This window comes from Neolamprologus brichardi, chromosome 11 (genome assembly GCF_056152115.1).
Source record: "Neolamprologus brichardi isolate AB-2024 chromosome 11, ASM5615211v1, whole genome shotgun sequence".
Lineage (NCBI taxonomy): Eukaryota > Metazoa > Chordata > Actinopteri > Cichliformes > Cichlidae > Neolamprologus > Neolamprologus brichardi.
In genome coordinates, this window is record NC_142114.1 from 29,005,027 (window position 1) to 29,026,813 (window position 21,787).

A 21,787-nucleotide genomic window follows, 5' to 3' on the forward strand; every position below is an offset into this window, starting at 1 on the left:
TGGCTGCCGTTTGACAAAAGTGAAGGTCAAAGGACATTTTTGTTTATTCAGTTGCCATTGGCAATAAAAACTGCACATTAAGAACCCCAGTAATTGTGTCCTGCGTGGCTAAGCATTTCTCAGGCTACATTTAAATGACCTTGTAATAAGAATAAAACGAATCTAAAGTCACTGCCAAGCTTGTTTTTACAGTTTTTGCAAACAGCTGTGTTGATGTTCAAAACATTTTCCACACCAAATGAGATTTAAATCTTGATAAGGAAAACCGTTCAGAGACAGCCATTCTCTCGAGCCTATCTCTAATCAACTTGTGGTTGGTAGCTTCACTGAAGTGTGAGAAACCCAGCAAAAGTCACAAGCAAACCAGTGCAGTAGCTCTCAGATTGTTATTTGTGTTCAGAGCTGCGTCCAGGATCTTCACTTGTTCTAGTGCTTAATTATCATTCTTTAACACGAAGCTTTAATTCTTGTTGGGTTTTTTAGTTCCCATTTATGGTTTTGTAAATGTTGAGTTTTGGATGCCCATAACTTTACTGCTCCAGCCCTATTTTGGAGTCTTTGAGTATGTTATAGCTCCTCTATATGGTTTCCCTCAGTGTTCTCTCTGTCTCATCTTCCTGCTTCGCCTCTGATGTGGTTCGTTCATGTTTCATTCCTTGTTTCATTTATCTAAGCTGTTATTTTCCTGTTTATTTATTTTCCTCTTGTGCTTTGTTCAGAGTTTTACTGGAGGTCTGTGCCCGTTTCTTAATCACCCTTTGTGTGTGCACAGTCCATCGTCTTATGCTGTTGGTTCTGTGTATCTTTTCTGGTTTGCTCTCTGAAGTGTTTGACTTGTTTTGTTTTGTTTTTGGACTTTGGACTCATCCTTCAGCTTAATAAAAAGCTTCTTTTTTTTTCCTGCATTGGAGTTCCTTATTCTGTAACCTACAGCAAACAGAAATGACTTGTTTGGCTCAATATTTGAATATGTTTAATGTGGGCACTAATAGTTTAGTACTAGTAACAGTTTGTGTGTGTCTGTGTGTGTTTGTAGACATAATGGGTCCCCATAAATTGTAAACTTTGCACTACATTATGGAAGACCATAAAACCACCGAAAAGTAAATGCATTTAGGAAGAATAATTATCTTTTTTTTCTTTTTTGACAAAGTTGATTTTTAAAAAAAGAAACTAAAGCGAATAAAAATGCAACCCTAAGTGACATAAAACAATGTCTCTTTAGGTTTTGCATCACAGAAAAAAAACCTTTAAAGAACAGGATAATCTTCAGAGACTGAACAGTTTTATTGGTACAATGAAACTAAATCAAAAGCACGTGCCCAAACCAAGAAGGCAAGAGGGGAAAAAAAACCCAATGACGTAAAAAAAAAAAAAAGACTTCCTGTGATGTGATTGATAAGTTTAAACCTCAGCTCTATGTCTCATTCACCGTCAGAGACATCAGTGGCACCACAGATCTGAGGTAATGGCACATTTACTAAAATATCACTGAACTCATGTCAGCTGGTGAATTTATTCATTATGAAAACGTATAAACTTGATGCATTTTATTTGTTATTTTTCTATGACAAGTGTAGGAAAAGATAAATTCCAATCTATTGTAATATAGATGAAATGGTACAAATTTCACAAAGTAGATACATTGTAATGCAAAATTCAAAGAGGCTTTAAACATATATGTGTTATTCATATCCACAGAACGATACCTGTGTTAAAAAAGACATGAAGTGCTGGCAGCTCCTGTTTGGGCTTTGGTGCTACGGCATCCTTGCAGTGACCAGCGGGATCGAAGGTATTGCTCTTTTGTATGGAGATGTTTTTCACTTAGCTATGGGAAGTCATTAGTAAGGCAGCTTATGGTTTATCTCATCTTGTGGCTGTATCATATCATCCTTTTCTTCCTACTATGATTAATTGCATAGCTTTCAATGTCATACATTCCAGTTGTCAGTAACAGTAGGAGGTTCAGAGGATATGTTTAAATGTCAAATAGTCACACATGTGATCTATCATCATATCACATGTTGTTGTTTTTGAGCTTTGATTAATATTTTGATTATTAGATATGGAAAGTAGCTTAATGTTTATCAAGTAAAATTGATTGTTATTTCTATTACTGTGGAGAAATGATGTACTTTTTACTCTGCTACATATTTGACAGCTGGATATGCTGGTTATTTACCAATCAAGGTTTTAAATAAAAAATAAATAGAGTGCCTTCTTAAGGATTGAACCTTTTAAGGGAGTGTGCACATGGGATGACTGAGCTGCTAGCAAAAGAGATTTACCCTCTAAACTGGTGATTATTAAAATTCAATCAATCAAAATTTATTTATATAGCACATTTTAAAGACCGAAGTACACCAAAGTGCTTTCCAGTAAAATCATGATACAGATAAAAAAATCACAATATAAAATATAAATTACAGATATCAATAAAATATAAAATAATTACATAATCTAAATGCAAAGCCAGATGTAAATTACCCTAATTAGCTTTGAATGCCAGGTTAAACAAATACGTTTTTAGATGTGATTTAAAAGACTGAATGGAATCTGATGCGCGAATATGAAGAGGAAGAGTATTCCATAAGCTGGTTGCAGCAACAGCAAAGGCACGGCCTCTTCTGGTCTTCAGCCGAGGTTGCACTAAGAGCAGTTGGCCCGATGATCAGCTAGGTAGTCAGGCGCCATATTGTTTAGGATTTTATAAGTAAACAATAACATTTTAAAATCAATTCGGTATTTAATAGGAAGCCAATGTAAGTTGGCCAGAACAGGGGTGATAGAATCAGACTTTCTAGTGCCGGTCAAGAGACGTGCTGCGGCATTTTGGACCAGCTGCAATCGCTGAAGAAGAGAAGATTGGAGGCGAAGAGAGAATTACAATAATCCAGTCTTGAAGTGATGAAAGCATGAATGAGTTTCTCCAGATCTTTGCGTCGTATATAACGTTTAGCCTTAGAAATTAGGCGTAGTTGGTGAAAGCTGGTTTTTACCACAGTAGAAACCTGTTTATCTAGTTTGAAGGAACTATCCATGAAAACTCCAAGATTCCTAACAGCATCAGTGAGGTGGTTAGCAACCGGCCCGAGTGTGCCAGTCAGTTGTCCCAGAGGCATATTTCTATCAAAAACGATCATTTCTGTCTTCTTTTCATTTAAAGTAAGAAAGTTACGTGATAACCAGTCTTTGACATCCCTCAGACAATCAAACAGAGGATGTAGTGAAGATGAAACATCCCCAGTCAGGTGGAGGTAGATTTGAATGTCATCAGCATAGCAGTGAAAAGAGACATTATGTTTTTCAAAAATGGAGCCCAAGGGCAGCATGTACAGAGAAAACAACACAGGACCCAATACCGAGCCCTGGGGCACACCACGGCGAAAAAGGGCAGAAGAAGAGGAATATTTTCCCATCATGACAGAGAACGACCTCTCAGAGAAATATGATTTAAACCATGATAGAACATTTCCAACCTTGCCAAAAGGATATCATGGTCAACCGTGTCAAAGGCTGAAGTCAAATCCAATAGAACTGAGACCACAGAGCACCCAGAGTCAGTGATTAGATGATTACATGGTTAATTGTATAAGGCACAAAAACATAGGAGTATCCAGTGTGTCAAACAAAATAAAATTCTTTTCAATTTTTTTTTTCATTTGTTTCGCAGCTCCTCAGATTATCCTCAACCTTATATAGCTGCACCTCTACCAGCTAAAACCTGCCCACTTACACACTGTTATATGTCTATATTAATTCTAATGTTCTCTTTTCCTTAAATAAAAGATCTGAATCATTATTAAACTATTCCATAACTTACTATTTGTTACCTTGTCATACATAAGTATAGCATTGAAGTAATCAATACCAGAAACTGTGAAATAATAATTGAATATTTCTTTTCTTCTACTTTTTCTTGTTCTAGCTGATGTACCGTCATGGATGTGTGTGACTGACTATAGACACAACATTACTTGTGTCTTCAACAACATCACTGCTATTCCATTGGGAAAGAACAAAAAGAACTACAGCCTACATTTCCAGGATAACTTCAAACCCCTCGAGTAAGTTTTTCTTAAATAAATCCATAAAATACTTGATTCTTCTTACAGAATTGAAAGTGTGTGTTTCTGCTTCTAAATTCACAAACATGTCCATGTTCTGTTTTTGCTCCAGAAGCACTTCTTGTCCACTTGTGGTGATGAGTCACAGTTACTACTGTGAATGTCAATTCAACAATGAGCTTTGGGCGGACTATGATTCCTATAAAATTGACATTTGTGATGAATCTCAATGCATCAATTTAGAAAATGATTTTCTTTTAGCAGATCACAGTAAGTATGAATTACACTTGTAGTTGTTGATTTTGTCTTAATATGTTAATGTGCTTCATTTTTAATGATAGTCTGAAAAAATATTATGCACCCGAACATTTTGATATACCTAAATATGATTTGATTGATATTTCTAATCAGTTCAGCTGAAACCGCCGCCTGAGCTTGTGGTCCAAGAAACAACAGAGACTTTCAACATTACATTTAAAAGTCAGTATGATAACCATTTATACCTTGATGGTTACCTCCTGTATGAAATATTACTTCAAACACCTGAAAGCAGTGAGAACAAAGTAAGATGAACTGTTATGTGCAGTATATTTACTAAGAACGTGTTTTATTCTAAAAGAATCAAACAATAATTGTTTCTTTAAACGTTTCCACAGACTTTTACGGTTCCACCCCAAAAGAAGTTTGAATCTATTAATCGGAAATTGCACCTGAAAAATAGTGAATATTGCATTAAAGCAAGATATAGACCAACATATAGTAAAACTTGGAGTGAATGGAGTCAACCAACATGCTGGGAAAACAAAGCAGAAGAAGGTAAAGGACACGTTTTCCATCTCCTTCTCTCACCCCAACCGGTCGCAGCAGATGGCCCCGCCCCTCCCTGAGCCTGGTTCTGCCGGAGGTTTCTTCCTGTTAAAAGGGAGTTTTTCCTTCCCACTGTCGCCAAAGTGCTGCTCATAGGGGGTCATATGATTGTTCGGTTTTTCTCTGTATCTATGAAGCGCCTTGAGGTGACTTTTGTTGTGATTTGGCGCTATATAAATAAAATTGAATTGAATTGAATTAAGTAAAAAAAGGCCTCTGTTATCTGGAGCTTTCTAAAAATATGCTAACAGTAAAATTCAACTACATTTGCTTTAGCAATTTTATGACAATGATAAAGGAATGGATTTTTAGGTTTATTTAATGCTATTCATAATCACAAACATAGGCGGGACGCTGCTCGTGTGAAGGAGCCTTTTGTTGTCTTGTGAGGTGTTTTCTCTGAACAATGTTTATCAAAAACAATAGCACAGATACTTGATAGATAATGGACTTGCTGCCATCTTTGTAGTGTGAGTCAATAATTCTGTGTAATTTCAGAACCAGAAACTCCATCAATATTATTGGCCAAATATCTGTCCCCACTGTGTCTGGTTGTGGGAGCTCTGCTGTTTGTATTCTACAGTCCAGCTGCAAGGTAATCCATCTAAGCTTTGGAATGATCGCATGTCTGATGAGGATAATGTGCCTCTTATTCATATTTTGTATCTGTGTGGCAGAATGAAGATAAAAACTCTGTCCCACACTCCATCCCCGGCTCCTTTCTTTCAGCCTCTGTATCAGCAACATAAAGGTGATCTCCAGGTGAGGAGATACATGAGTGATTTCTGAAGGAGTTTTTGGTTTTCATGCTTACGTTTAGCTTAATTTTAACTTCTGTTAAAATTAATTAAGTGCAGGAATCCTAACATAAGGGTCACAATGGAAGCACAGTGCAAAATGACACATTAGAAATGAGATGTAAGAAGACCACATAATTAATGATAGATGTGTATAAGCTTTATACACATCTATCACATAGTAATGATAACTTCACAGTGGATTGGTCAAGGTCCATGGGTAGGCAGATAATCTGCTGGTTACCCCCAACAGGAACATCTCTGGCATCCTTATTTATTTGATGTGTCAGTCAAAGACAGTGTTCATGGTGTTTGTGACACTTTAGTAACATTCTGACGCTGCAAAAAATGTGAATACCAGCATATTGTCAAACTAGAAATGCAAACATGCTGAGTTTAGTGTAAGGATGTGTTCTGTCTATCACGTTGACCATCTGGTAACTGGTGATAAAAGAAAGCATTCAGCAAAATAGGATTTTGACAGTTCATCAGTCTTACTGAAATAAGCCCAGTGGCTCGAAAGCAAACCCTCAATCGTGTGACGCAGAGCTCCAGATCTTTCAAAGGATAAATAAACTCTAACTACAAGAAGTGACTTTAGATAAAAAGTCGGTGCATCACTAAAACATTCGTCCTGTGCTAACATATTCATACCAAGTTTTATGGCAAATCACACAGTTTTTGCTAACACGATTCAGCTAAAAACAGTTCATGGAAGCACAATACTCAACTCTGCACTAGAAATATGAATTGAAGAGTTCACGGCAATCCCCTCAGAAGCAGAATGAAACCTTTCAGTCAGAGCAGGAGTGGATGGCCCAATGATAACAAACAAGCATGAGAAGAAGTCTGTTTCTGTTCATGTAGCGGTTCTACAAATGTCTCTCCTTGAGTTGGTTGTTAGACTTTATGATACTGTGTATCTGGCTGCTGTGAGAGAAAGCTTTCACCGGTCAATAGGACCAGAAATGAACCACTCAAATATGGTTGCAATGACAGATGGTAAAAACTGCAAGTAAAAAAATAAACACCCTAAGTCAAATTTGTAACGGCAGCATGTTACCGTGACAAACCATTAAACATCTATACTGCATTGGTGCTTCATATTCTGAGAGTGCAGGTAGTACACAAGTGTGCTTTTTTCTACTGTGTCACACCTGATGCATCTTCATTTTGTTTAATTTGCAGGAATGGCTTTCACCGAAAGGTAAAAATGTACTAACGCACAAAGCCGATGAGGGCATGATAAGTGATAGAGTGGCTGTTGTGCCAAAACCCAAAACGAAGGACCCAGAAGAGACCCAGACCTTCCTAAACCCTCCAGTGATTCAGCTGGCATTCCCTCAGTGCCAGACCTCCTATGTTGGCCTGCCTGGGATGGATATGGCTCCTGCTCCTATAGTTATGGTCTGTCCAACTAACACCTCTTATACTCAGCTCCCCTGCTCCATCTGGGAGAGGAGCAGGGAGGCAGAGATTGCCTCCTCTCCACCTGAAGATGTCCTGGAGATCAGCTGTGTTGACTCTGGCTGCAGCTTTGAGGATGTGACACAAAGCCCAGAGTGCAGTTTACCAAGCAGTCCTGTTGTTGACACTCTAGCACCATGTTACTGTAGTGATTACTGCATTCTTAACAAAACAGCTGAAGGTGTTGTTCCTGTTTTATTGTCTAAAGAGAGCAATGGAAAAGTTTCATCTGATTCCCAGCATAAGCGCGAGAGTTAAAGCAGGAAATGGTTCTGTCGGTTTGTTTGGAGCCAGAGAAATTCATAAGCGTGGTGGCACTGACAGCCACGGCTGTAGACCACATGGCAGGAGAGACTCCATGAAGTGGCTTGAAGCTGGCCAGTTCACTTGTTGCAAGTTGCTGTGTGTTTTTGATAGCAGCGGGTTTGTGCTTGAACTTCATACATTTATATCTGTTCAAATGTATGTGATTATCATTTTTTATGACAAAAACATAAAAAACACCATATAACATATAGAGTAGGCTTCTGCTTTGGCTGATTTGCATATGTTAACACTTGACGCATTCTGACTGCAGAATGTTAAGACGTGAATATTTGTGAATTCCACCAGAGCTTTGGATGATATGATTTTCTGTAGCTGTATGGGGAAAGTGTTTTGTTCTGTTTTTTCAATTTAATCTACCTTATTTACAATATGTTTATACTTTGCATTTAGCTTTTACTAAGAAATCGACAATAAAAGAGATAAAGATCCATATCTGTGCTTAAATCAGTAACTTTGTTCTTGTTTTACTGACTTGTGAGAGATGTGTTTGGATCTTTCCTGGATCATTATCCACCTCCAAGTTGTTGTGCAGGTGATGCAAATATTCAGTGAAAACAATTGTTTTGAAATTTTCCTAAGGGAACAATAAAGTGTAACCTCGATACGAAAGTTTCACTATTTATTTCTCCAGTCAACATAACCAGTGCTGTTGCTGTGGGTCTTTTAGCCTGCAGATGACAGTCACCATGGTGGACTGGGATGCTTTGTAACAGCCATGGAAATTGCTTTGTCATTTTATTCAGCACACATTCAGGTTTTGTTCCTTTTAGTAGCTGCAACATGTTACTACATTTGGTACATCTTGGAAGCATTTGGAAAAAGACAAAAAAAAACTACCCACATTATGAAGGTGGTTTCTATCGTGAACTTGAACAGCTATTAAATAGATTCTAAAGTAAAGGTGGTTTCTTTAACTGTCACTTCTAAGGTGAAGAATGATGTTAAATGTTACTCTTTTCATACACATGCGTACAGCACACGGTGACAAATTTCTCCAGGTTTTCGCACCAAAATGAGATCATTCAGAACAACTTTCTATTGATTTTCAGTTATTTCTACCATTTAATGGGATAAGTGGCCCCAAATAATGCCAGCAAAGTTCCCACTCACAGCATAACAGAGCCTCCAGAGTCCCCCATAGTACTGATAGATTTCTCGTCTCTAATTAGTATGTAGCTTGGGCAGCCACACATATGTACCAAAAAAGTCCTTCTAGAAACAATGATCGCACTTGCAGACCATCTAGGGGCAGAATTATTAGTTTTAGTGTATTTTATGTTTGTTTTAACTTTTGTTTTTAAATCACGTTTGTTTCAGTTTGTTTCCAGAGTGGATTTTCTTGTTTCAGTTAAGTTATTTGTTTGAGAATATTTAGTTTTAGTTAGTTCAGTTTTAGTCTTCTTAATCATTATCGTATGGAGAATATATGTCAGAGGTAAGATTTAGGAAAATCTGTAGCTATTACAATAAAGAAAAGTCTAGCTTTTGAAATTAAGTGAAGGTAGTTTTAATGTTTTAGCTTTTTAATTGTATTTTTTAATAAACTAAAATATTATTCACATCTAGTTTTAATTTTCACCTCAGCTTTAATTAACTATTACAACTTTGATGAGGGCATATACAATCCATTTGTAGAATCACCATCAAATTGACTTTAGTCAAAAATAAGGTTTTGATTTTTTTCCCATCCTGAAATTATATTTCTACCATCATTCACTGATGTTGTGCGAGTGTGTTAAAGATTTAAACTGAAAACTACAGTTCCCTGTGACTCCTTCGGCGGCTGCGGCCGAGCAGACGTTCAAACACCACCGAAGAAGACGTCATTCGGCAGAACGGGGTGATTTAAATGCGGAGGTTTAACTGAACCAAGCTTTATATCGTATTTCTGGCCTCTCTAAGAATTTCAACACCAGACTGTGGCTGTAGATACTTTCCTTTCCCCCGGTGCTGCTGTCATCTGTTGGCGGCTCGTCGTGTGAGTAACTTCGGGAAATAACAAGCCCGACTTCTGCGGTTGTACACCATATTTGGCCGAAGAGGAAGCCGCGGCTGTAAACACTGTGACCCACGTTATCTGCGGCACCTGAAACAGCAGGGTGCGGGAGCACCAGAGGATGGTGGCCGAAAGGGACAAAGACATAAAAAAAAAAAGCTGGGGTCCAAGTCAGACAAAAGTAAAAGTGAGCTGAAGGTGCTGCGGCTTTAGGTGGGCAGAGTGCGGCAGGATGAACTTTCCTGCTCTGTCAGCAGCGCTAAAAACAGCCGAACAACCACTGAGTCAAGCCTGGTGGTAAGTACAATGAGTCGATATTGAATTAGATGGAATCCACCCACTCATTTTTCTATTCATCTATCTGTTCATCACATGTAGGTGCAGCTGCTCCTGCACAAATTTCCCCCAAATGCCATGACACAGTGGCGCCTTTTCCCCGTCAACACGCCCACTCTGGTGAGCCCTCACCTGTTAAACAGGACCCCAGTGGCTATCATTGATTGCAGGTGTGTGAGGCCAGTTTGCTGGACCAGCAGGGAGGGTAAGCATCGAGCCCAGTAACATTTGTCAAGAAAAAGGTAAGCTGGGGCTGAGTGAGTAATAACACTGACTAGGCAGAACGATGCTTCTCATGCGTGTTTGCAAAGTAAAACCCCCAGATAAGGCCGTTACAGTAGAAATACATTACGTGAGAAACGTGACTCGTGGACAGACGCCTGAGAATAAAGTCAGGTTTTAAAACGAACGAGGTGGTAACAGGCAATTTAGCTTCCCTCCTACACAACTACAGGTTTCAGTCGCTTGTGGTTGGCAAAGTGTGCATAGATTTACCCATGAAGAACCTGGGGCAAAACAGTGAGCTGAGACTGATTTACTGATACTGCAGTTTTCATGCCAGTCTTTAATCAGTACGAGGAAGGACCTCCAAACACACTAGAACTTATCACGATTTTCACTACACAATTACTGCCCAAAGAACCCTAGAGAAAATCTGCAAGTCTAAAATTATCCATTCATTTATTCTCTTCCACTTATCCTTGTCAGGGTTGCAGGAGCCTATACAAGCTGTCTTCAGTTTGCACAGGTTGCCAGTCAGCCATAGGGCTAACACTTAGAGACAGACAACCATTCGCACCTATGGGCAGTTTAGAGTTACCAGTTAACCTAACCTCACTAACTGCATGTCTTTGGACTGTGGGAGGAAGCCAGAATACCTGGAGAGAACCCACACAAGCACGTGGAGAACATGCAAACTCCACACAGAAAGACATTGGCATGATGGTGGAATTGAACTCAGGATCTTCTTGTTGTGAGGCAATAGTTCTAACCACCATGCTGCCAGTCTAAATTATGCTTTTTTTTAAAAAATATATATATATTTATATAGTAGTTTCATGCCAAGAGAGAGCATTTTTCCTTCGTTGATGGAGAAGTGTAGATGCACTGTGTCGTTGTGGATGTGGTGCAGGTTATGTATTATCAGGATGTCCAAAAAACTCCCTGAAAAGCCTTCAGCTAATCCAAAATGCTGCAGCAAGAGTCCTGACAGGGACTAGAAAGAGAGAGCAGATTTCTCCTGTTTTGGCTTCCTGTTAAATCCAGAATTCAAAATCCTGCTCCTCACATACAAGGTCTTAAATAATCAGGCCCCATCTTATCTTAATGACCTTGTAGTACCATATCACCCTATTAGAGCACTTCGCTCCCGCTCTGCAGGCCTACTTGTTGTTCCTAGAGTATTTAAAAGTAGAATGGGAGGCAGAGCCTTCAGTTTTCAGGCCCCTCTTCTGTGGAACCAGCTTCCAGTTTGGATTCGGGAGACAGACACTATCTCTACTTTTAAGATTAGGCTTCAAACTTTCCTTTTTGCTAAAGCATATAGTTAGGGCTGGACCAGGTGACCCTGAATCCTCCCTTAGTTATGCTGCAGTAGACGTAGGCTGCCGGGGGATTCCCATGATGCATTGAATTTTTCCTTTCCAGTCACCTTTCTCACTCAGTATGTATTAATAGACTTCTCTGCATTGAATCATATCTGTTATTAACCACAGCATGTCTTTTATCCTGTCTTCCTTCTCTCACCCCAACCGGTCGCAGCAGATGGCCCCGCCCCTCCCTGAGCCTGGTTCTGCCGGAGGTTTCTTCCTGTTAAAAGGGAGCTTTTCCTTCCCACTGTCGCCAAAGCGCTGCTCATAGGGGGTCATATGATTGTTGGGTTTTTCTCTGTATCTATGAAGCGCCTTGAGGCGACTTTTGTTGTGATTTGGCGCTATATAAATAAAATTGAATTGAATTGAATGTATGAGGACGGCAAGAAGGACAGCTGTGCAGCAGAAGTGACAGATGGATTCAAGGGGAGGTGGGATTACATCAGGTTTTCAGGTCTGTAGTCAGATTAGAGAAGAGGTGGAGGTATGCACTGAGGAGAAGAGGAATGAAAGCCAGCAGAAGCATGACAGAATTCATGTGTGTGAATGAGACAGGGAGACAGATGTTAGGGTGAAGCAGCAATGAGAGGGAGTGTTCGCCTGGGGCGCCAAACAGGCTAGGACCGCCACTGAGCGGGTTGGTGTGGCAGAAGAGGATGCGGTGAGGTGGAGGCTGAAGAATAAAAATGAGAACTTAATGTATGCAGTACTCATTTTATACAAAAATTATCATGAAGCTAAAAAAGAGCATCGTGACAGATATCCTGAATGCTAGGAAAACAGGGAAGTGGAAAGAAAGGGAAACGAAACATGACTTAAGTGAGCAGCAGTCTCCAGTGTTTCACCTAACGAAGCAACAGCTGAACTGTTTTTCTAGAATTGTCTTATCTCACACGTAGCAGAAAGGAGGAAATAGTCTGCTCAGACAAACACTTCGCAGTACTGGAATCACTGTGCATGGTTTAGGCCAGGGAGCGTTCCCAGTGTGCTGGGAGGGAGCTCAGCAGGGATCTTGGAGGTTAAAATCGGCTAATATCCGATTCGACCGCACTGGGTATTCACGATCTCGCTTCAGGTAATGTTTAGAAGACTTTACGGCTGCAGTGAATGTGTGAAAACTGCTTTCGAGTAACATTATGAAACTTTTGAGGGAAGTACTGAAAGTGGCTTCTTCATTTGAATGATTCATCGCGTCGATGCTGAAGCACAGACAGCGCTGTGCGTCTAGGTGGAGGCTTTGAGTGCGACCTGCCAACAGAGGTTTTAGCACAAACGACAGCGCTGTTGAAAAAAGATTTTTTTAATGTATTTAGATAAACATTTCATCCTCATAACTGTACCCATTATTAATGGCATTTAATTTTACGACATTTTTTATATACCATGAATGATAATGTAAAAGACTTTGAATTAATCTGGCATCCTTTACTTGCATACCTTGGGAAAATATAAACTTTCTTTTTTTCTGGCAGTCGGGGGACTGGGGCCCATAGTGGGTGTTTTTTCTTTCTTTCTTTCTTTCTTTTGATGTTGTTTATTTGTCTGTTTTGTAAGCTTAGAGAAAAAAAAGGGGCATAAGTTCTATCAATTTGTAACAACCATGATACTTGCTCCTAATAAAAGATATTTGAAACATAATTTTACGACATTCTTTGATCACTTTAAATACATAAACAGCACATCAGTCAGAAGGAAAACACAAGTACACTTCTAGATTTAAATTGGAGTCATTAGTTCCAGATTAGGTGACACTGTCTAATTTAAATAATGTGCATCTAGGCTTTACTGCCACTTTAAGGTACTGGGGGTAAAAAAGTGTGGGGGCATTTCTTAGATCAAGAGCTAATAACATGTCTAAAATATATGAAACATATCATGACACTGTAAGGAACATTCTTTTGGGCTGGCTTCGTTAACAATGTAAATTTCATTAAAATGTTGCAGGAGGATTTAAACAGCAGGAAGAAAATCCTCAGAGACTGGTGCACATTTATGCAAAAAACTTCACAGAAATGAGTGCCGATTGCTTTCGTGGAAATAACCTCTGGTACCAAGAATATACTAAAATGAATGTGTTTGTGTTTATTATAAATTTCTCTTGCAGTGCCATATAACGATGGTCCTCACATCTATGGGCACAGTTTTAAACAGAATTATCAGTTTGCTTTTCTAGCTGTGGTAAAGAAGCCAAAATTAAAGCCGTAGGATTTATTTCTTTTTAACATAGCTCAGTTTCAAACAACTCGGTTTGTTTAAAGCTTATATATCTGACACTGTTGATGGCTGTCACTGTAAAATCAGCCTGTGAAATACATCATCTTTAAGTCCAAACCTCTAGAAATGTAGCTTGAGGAATTAAGTCACCACATGATCGTAAAACAGGGGTAACAAAGACATTTAAATTATAAACATAATGCACAAAATATACATTTTTAATTCAGTTACTTGTTTATTTTTTTTAACTATCAGCCAGAACTACAAGCACCACCACAGAATGAGTAGTCTTTAATGTAATCTTAGTGTGTTATTTTTGCATTTCAGGTATTAGATTGTCAATACAAGTATCTAAAAATAGTCTTTTTTCCTGCATTCCTTGAAGTCCTTCAAATCTTTCATTTCAGTGATGTGTTATGTCATTAAAACAGTGATCATGGAGAAGCCTGTCACTGACAAATACATCCTTTCTTTTCCCAGTGATGCTAATGACATATCTTTACAGCCTTCTTTCTACAGCCCGGCGCACAATCTTCATTTATTTGAGTTTTCGTCAGGATTTTCTCTTTATCGTCTCTGAATATTGAGTATTTTTCTTCATCACTTCGATGAATAAGTCACTGTTGCTAACAATCGGTCTATCCTGCCTACTGCCTTTCTAGCTTGAATACTTGAAAAAGAACGATGGTGTGCCCGCTTACTTACCCAACAAAATTTATTCTACCCTTTTGACATTTGCTGAGTCAGAAAGATGTAGCTTGAAAACCTCTTTATCAAGATGCCTTTTATAAATTATAAGTATTTGATTCATAATTAGCTTTGAAACCAGCTAGTTCACAGAAGATGTTATCACAGTCGCGACTTAGAAAACCACCAAGTTACTTTCCCTTAAGAAAGAATTCAGACCCCTGTACTTTTAAAAAAATATATTTTTCTGTTTTGGTTTTAGTGACAAAGTGAACACGTGTTTTTAGAAATGTTTTGCAGGTGGCTTTAAAGGTCACAGGTCACGTTCTGGTTAAATTCTGGTTAAGTAAATTCAACCAAAAATTAAAAAGACATCATCAAAGCACAGATCTCTGGTGGTTACAACACCAACACAACCAGAGATCTGTGCTTACTGTTAAGAAATAAATCATGATACCACTACTATGCTTCACTGGTGATGCAGGTTTTGGCACTACTGATGGGAAAAATAAAGAATTTATATCCCTTTAAGAGATAGATGGATCTGAATACTTTTGAAATGACTGTAACTTCAATTGAAAAACACAATTAAATATTGAAACGTTTAAACTCTTGTGTTCAGACATAAAGTTTTTTTTTATCCTGTTAAGTTTAATTATAATCAGTGTTGGGGAGTAACGGAATACATGTACTGCCGTTACGTATTTAAAATACAAAATATGAGTAACTGTATTCCGTTACAGTTACCGTTTAAAAAGGTGGTATTTAGAATACAGTTACTTTGTTGAAATAAATGGATTACACGGCGGTACTTCCCTGTTTCATATTGTGGCGAGTCAGGACTGTTTGGGTTTTGTCTGACAGCTACGTTCTGTTGTTCCAGGCGGCAGCGTTACGGTTGCCATGGTTACAGAGCGCCTTTTTTGTTGTTGTTGTTGTGCTAAGCTAACAGGCAGAATGCTACAGGTATAGCTCTAGAGAATGTAGCATCATGGGCAGTGTAGTCCGTGCTACAGGAAGAATGGACTGCCATACCCGTTATGTGTCTGTGAGCGCAAGGAGGGAGAAAAAGGAAAAGTACGAGCTGTCACCGAGCAAAAACGGGAGCTGGAAGCATGTAAATATAATAATAACACTGCAGCCAAGAAGAGTCCCTGACGAGCCCAGTTGTAAGTAAGCTATTAAGACTCGACTGTACGCTGTGTTCGTGTTTTCCTCCGAAACAATAAGTTCTGTTGGAGCAGCCTTTCAACGCCTCTCTCTGTCTCTCGCTAGCAAAGTTGACCCAGACAACAAAGTAAAGCTAGTTTTCGGCTACTAGCCCGACACAGAACCCACCGTATTAGCCAGAGGTCCCTTTACTACGGTTCGGAGCCGCGGACCTTCAGTAACAGTAATAAATCACAGCAATAGTACATTCATGTAGTTGTAAACAGCATGATAATATATTAAGTAATCCAAAGTATTCAGAATACGTTACTCTCATTGAGTAACGTAACAGAATACGTTACAGAATACATTTTGGGACATGTATTCTGTAATCTGTAGTGGAATACATTTTAAAAGTAACCTTCCCAACACTGATTATAATAGTGTTATAACACATATCAAAGACATACTCTGCTACAGCCACAAAGTGCATCTGCTAAGTTGGTCTGTTATCATAGAGTTAGCTTATATTAAAGACAACGTTTAAAGTCATGAGGCTAACATGTGTGTAATTTAAACCTGTGAACTAAAAGCTCAGGCATCACACTACTCATCCAAGTGACAGTCTCAGCTGACTGCAGCTTTCCCCAATCTTATAAACTGTACATTCGCATAATGACTGAAACCAGCGCCACTGAAGGAACATTGGGCTGGGAGGTCACTTCCTTCATCATAATTATGGAGATTCTCATGAGCACTGATCAAGGCCCACTGATCAATGGCCATGACGACCATTCACAGATACTCTAGAGCCCAGTATAAAATAAATAAGGATTATTTTGAGCACTGAATAATCAAAAAATACTGCACTGTACAAAAGTCTCGAGTCACCCCTCATTTCTTTATCCTTTGTTTCCAGTAAGTCGGGCTTCCTTGTGATGGTCATAAAGTGATCTTGAGTGATGGATCTCCAGGTGTTTTGAAGGTCTTTCCAAGTTTTTCCTTTTGACATTGGCTGTTTGTTTTTTGGGTTTGTTTGTTTTTTACTCATTTTAAGCTCAGTTCCTATACCAATACATTTTCAAAGGAATGTTTGTCATCACGTAACAGACAGCTTAGCAGAGATCTATGAAAAATGGCAAAGATAATACAGTATAACAGGCATAAAATAATATTTTGGCATCAACAATGGATTTCAACAGAGCTGCTAATCTCAGCATTGTGTCCGTCGTGTCCTTGGACAAGTGGAGAACAAAAGAAAAGGGCTTGTCTAAAACACTATCTAGGAAACAATCCAGCAAATATCTGACACAGAACCTGAAAGATCCATCTGACCCTTTGGATGATCCATCTGCTGTTCACTAAAGCCTCATCAGTAGAATGATGGTTGTCAAGAAGTCATTTTTAAGAAAGTGGGTTACGTTCCACCCTTAAAGGACTGGGGATAAGGGAAAGTAACAAAATGGTTCAATTAAAGGGTTTTAGTAATGTTTTTATTAGTAATTAACCTAAAAGAGATAGACAATCCACTATCACCTGTTAAAGAAGGAAAACAAAACCCAGGAGTTGGTCATTAAACTGAGAAGCTAAAAAGGGTTAGTAACTAAAACGGACTCCTCTCCACAGAGCAAACAGCCACCACACAAACGCACAGCTCACTAGAGCGCACCTTTTTCAATTAAGTACTCTTAATTGCTGATTAGTCAGCTGTACAAAAAGGCATCACCTAAGGCAGGCGAGACAGCAGGACACGCCCACACGAGTTGTGTCATTTATAATCTTGGCTGTATTCTGTGTGCTGTTGTTATATTTTTAGTTCTAAAAATTTTTATTACCATGAGTTTTCTCAGTAAAAAAAATGTTGGTCTTGTTGAGGGTGAAAGGTAAGTTTGTATTCACTGTGAAACCATGAAGACTCTTTGTGTTTCCTTTCTGTAAAACCTTTGCTTGGCACTCGGACATGATTCTCACCTCCTCGGGAGAGTTTGGATAAGCCATTCCTTAAATAAAGCTGTATAATGTATATCGCTATTGTTGTTTTCTACATTTTCGATGATCAGGATTCAGTGCAGTAGCAAATTCTTTATGACTGTTTGTTTCAGTTTGATTTTTCTCACAGGGGTCTGAAAGACTGAAACTCCTGAACTTGGTCTAAAGTTTTTCTAAGAAGTGTGAGTAGGTTTGGTTTGCTTCCTCTTCCTCTTCTGAAAAGGTGGTTACTGTACTTCCTGCCTTTGCACTCAGAATACACCAAGCAAAAGTGACTCAAGGATGTGTGCTAATTTCATTCAGAAGTAATAATAATAATAGTAATCGTATGGTTACTGTGTTTAACCATGAGTTTGTCATGTCTTATGTTTTTAGGTTTTCTAGAACATGCATATATTCTGTTGTCCACAGTTTGTTGTCTCTGTTTAATTTATTTGCTTTTTATTCCTCCTTTTTTTATAATTTTTTGGTAACTTTTTAAAAAGTTTAATGCTGTTTTAAAAAAAAAGTGGAATAAAAATGAAATGTAAAAAACAAAAACAAGCATATTTTGAATGTAAAGTGGTTATTTTTTTTTTTTTTAATTGTTTTACTTATTTTACCTAGTGAATAACATTTATTACTAAAGATCACAACCTCTAGATCCTCTCTAGATATGACTAAATGTAACTGCTGGTTCAGATTACAGTCTGTATATCCTGTACGTCCCTATGTCAGCTCCACAACCCATGTGTGACCATAACAGTTTATATTATATTTTTGCATCATTATTCTGTATTTTAAAATCATAATGGATTAAAATTGTTGAGATAATCTGTGGTTCTGTTCTTACAGCGTTACTGTAACATCAGGTTTCATTTTAATTTTCAGGCATCCAGAAGTTGGACCCCAAAGGCCTTCTTCCTTTGAACACAAAGCAGTGGACCTCCACTGCTCACAACAGGGTGGACCCATGGCTGCTGGTTCTTACCTTCATGCAGTTGCTCTGACCCCTCAAACAGGACCAGTTTGCCTCGAGAGCCCCTGCCATCCTCAAACTCCCTCAGAGAGTGGAGCTCTTTGGATCACCCTGACACTCAAACCCCTCTTAGAGTACAGCTGCTGCTCCGTTTGAGATGGTCTGGGCATCTGCTAAGGTGTAAGTTATTTCAGGCAAGTCCTGCTGAAAGGAGACAGATCCAGGACAGACTGAATGGATTATGGGGCACATTTACAAACAGTCTGCACCAGAACAAAACCCTCTTTGGCTGTTGAAAATCTACTGTCAATATTTACTAAAGAGCTGCAATGTCACGTTTCCCACGGCAGGATGGTTCAAAGCTCTGAGTGCAGTGCCTTAGCTTTGGCTGTGCCCTGTAGCTCTTCACTAATTCCTCTTCCTGAGTCTTTAGTTTGGTTTCCTTTGTTTAATGCATTGCTTGCTCTCTTGCCTTATCAGTGTTGTGTGAATTTGCCCAGCTTAGTATATCAGGACGTGCATCTTTTGTCTGTGCATTCTGCTACAGGAGCTGAAGTGACAGATAGGCAGAGGGAGGTCAGACTGCTACCTTCATGACTGGACTATTGTTCCACATAATTCACACATAATTATCTTCTTTCTCCATAACCAACCAACCAAATATAAGGCTGCTGCTACCTGTCAGTCACAGCTTAATGAAACTGCAGCCAAACAGGAAGGAACATTTACAAATACGCAGTACTTTGGTAGATGCAGCTCCAGTCAGTCTAAGAATAGCACATAAAAGGCTTTCTGGTATCTGACAACACAAGTGATTATGTATCTCTTTTTTAAGCAATACTTTTAGAGGTTCTCGTTTCACTGGAAACTATCAAAAAGCAAAACAGCACTGTTCTAAAAATACTGCGGTCACAAAATCCATCTGCTGTGTGAACCTCCAGATGCTGAGACGCTTCCTCTGCCGCTGCAGTCGGTACAGGATTTAAGAACCTCGGATCACAGACTCTGCGCTGAGCCACAGCTGAAGAAGAAAATGGTAAGTATCATCAGATGTTGGAATTTTATCAGTTTTAACTTGTGTCAGTTTTCACTAACATTTGCATGTCATGACTGGGAAATGTTTTCTCTTTATAAGGTTTACTGATAAATTTAGAAAACATGATAATTTGGGCCACCTTATAAATTATATTTACTCCTCAGTTGTTTTTGTAGTTGTCCTTCGCTCTTATATGCCAGTGCTGTTTTTTGGTACTTTAGCATTTTGCTTGGTGAAGTCTGACGACTGGTTGATTCTCATCTTGACTTTCTGCTTGGCGGGTCAAACTGAAGATGATGTAACTTTAATACAAATAAGGAGGACTGTGCCACAAGGAGGGGAGGGAGTTGTAATTAGGGCGGCTGCTGTGTTCGCTTCATATTACTCCTCACACCCCCCCACCCAATCCTGTGGCTTGTCATGTCTTTCACAGAGTTGTGCTGTGGACATTTATGTGCTTTTTGTGCAGAGGAGTTTTTTTGTTTCCTGTTCTCATGCTGTCCTACCATGGAAGCACAGCATGAGTAGAGGTCTCTTTTTTTCCTCTTGTACTTTCCCATTGTAGTGTATATTTCAGTGTTTTTCTGTAACGCTACCAATCTCCGACTTGTATCCCCATGTAATGTCTGTGTTGTGTCTGTAAGGTCGGGGGGGGTCCCATTTCACTGCAGGGCAACCTGCATGTGGCAAATAAAGCTTTGATTGATTGATTGATTGATTGATTAATTACTGTGAGACTCTTTCTTCCTGTGGTCCTGCATTCTGGGTCTTTGTCAAAATAAACTGAATTTTTACCAATAAACATTTATCTTTAATTGTAATAACAGTTTAGCGATTTATGTACTTCTGCAAATGTAAGCAGCTGTTAGATGTATTTGCAATGGTGTGTTGATATGGAGTAGTATTAGTTTTGTCATTTTTTGTCGTATTCTTTCCTGGTTGATATGAACCATGTAGGACCAAAGTTTGTTATTTATAGCAATTATTATATATAGTTTTTTGGGGAGGGGGAATGCCACATGGCGTATATACTAATGAGTTAATGTGCACGTCATTCTTTCTGTGCAGATCTCTTACTTCGACCTGTCTGGAGGTTTGTCCAACAAACACAGTGTGTGGAGGACAATGACAAAGCTTTTTACTAACACTTTGGCCAAAAACATCAACTGGAGGGGAAGAAATAACAAGCACAAAATAGAGAACCTCACCATCAAGAGAGTTATCCTCAGTGAGTGTGCTTCTGCAGGACACATAAGAAAATATGGTGTATTTTAAACAGTTAAAGCCTTTACTTACTTTCATGTGTTCACTTTGCTCCCCTTTTACCCCTGCAGACGCAGTCAGGCAGAACTCGTTCTGTAAGGATGCCGTGGACGAGGAGATAGAGAGGTATATAAAGCGATGGCTGCAGCTGGCAGGAAACCGAGATGGAGGAAGAAAAAGAAGACAGGAAAAGGGAAAGGAAGCGACCAGCATGGGGAACTACTGTGTAGAGTAGCACAAAATGCATCTGCAGCACATGTTATTGTGACTCTTACATCTACAGCATGAAAAGAAAAATACTATCCCTCCAATGAATGCTCACAAGGATTCATCATGTCGTGTTTGTTTGTCATGTGATGCTACATGTAAGTTAGGACCTGATGGACACAACCAGAAACACAAACAGTTACTTTTTAAAATATTATTTAAAAAATGCTTGCACTTTTACTGTTATAGCCATTGTAGTTTGAGTTCATCATGCATTACACTACTATGCATTTTAATCATATCTCAGCATCAGTTTATAATGCCATTTCCTATAATCATAATCATATTTATTCATTTTACTCTAAAGATTATTAATTTCATGCAGGTAGATCTTGTAGTCATCACTATTAAAACATTTATTGTTTGGGACGTTTAAGGATGCTGTCTGTTTATGTCATGTGTGAGCTTGTCAGTCCCAGCCAGGAAACGCACTAAAGTGGTGATATCAATAAAATGACATCTTTGTTGTTAATTTTTCTACATTATTTGCTAGTTGCTTATATTTTCTTCATAAAAACGACTTCTCCTTTTGCACTTGGTTTCAAATGTGCACTGTGTGGAAACTAGTGACATCTAGCGGTGGATTTGTGAATTACAACAACCCAAGCATGTGGTAGATTATCTGGTGACTGTTTATAAGTTTCCACTTGTGCCATCCTGGTGTTCTCGATGGGAGAGATTGTGCTCACTATGCAGATGTGAAAGGCTCATTATCAGCTTACAACAAAAAGAAGCTCACCAGTATTTTCAATTATGTTTAATGTGACAGCTG

At 38.8% G+C, this 21,787-nt stretch overlaps 2 protein-coding genes across 2 annotated transcripts; both read left to right on the top strand.

The window, feature by feature from the left end:
* Positions 1-1,680: 1,680 nt before the first annotated feature.
* Positions 1,681-7,459, top strand: LOC118454999 (interleukin-21 receptor-like). Its single transcript, XM_087847844.1, has 8 exons — positions 1,681-1,795; positions 3,932-4,070; positions 4,183-4,340; positions 4,482-4,633; positions 4,727-4,886; positions 5,436-5,532; positions 5,615-5,699; positions 6,923-7,459. Exons 1-8 carry the CDS (start codon positions 1,681-1,683, stop codon positions 7,457-7,459), a joined length of 1,443 nt encoding a protein of 480 aa, XP_087703970.1.
* Positions 7,460-9,356: 1,897 nt separating this feature from the next.
* LOC148100700 (uncharacterized) lies at positions 9,357-21,467 on the top strand. The gene is made up of 5 exons (XM_087848499.1): positions 9,357-9,821; positions 9,903-10,065; positions 19,391-19,485; positions 20,554-20,713; positions 20,820-21,467. Exons 2-5 carry the CDS (start codon positions 9,939-9,941, stop codon positions 20,981-20,983), a joined length of 546 nt encoding a protein of 181 aa, XP_087704625.1. The 5' UTR covers positions 9,357-9,821; positions 9,903-9,938; the 3' UTR covers positions 20,984-21,467.
* The last annotated feature ends 320 nt before the right edge of the window (positions 21,468-21,787 follow it).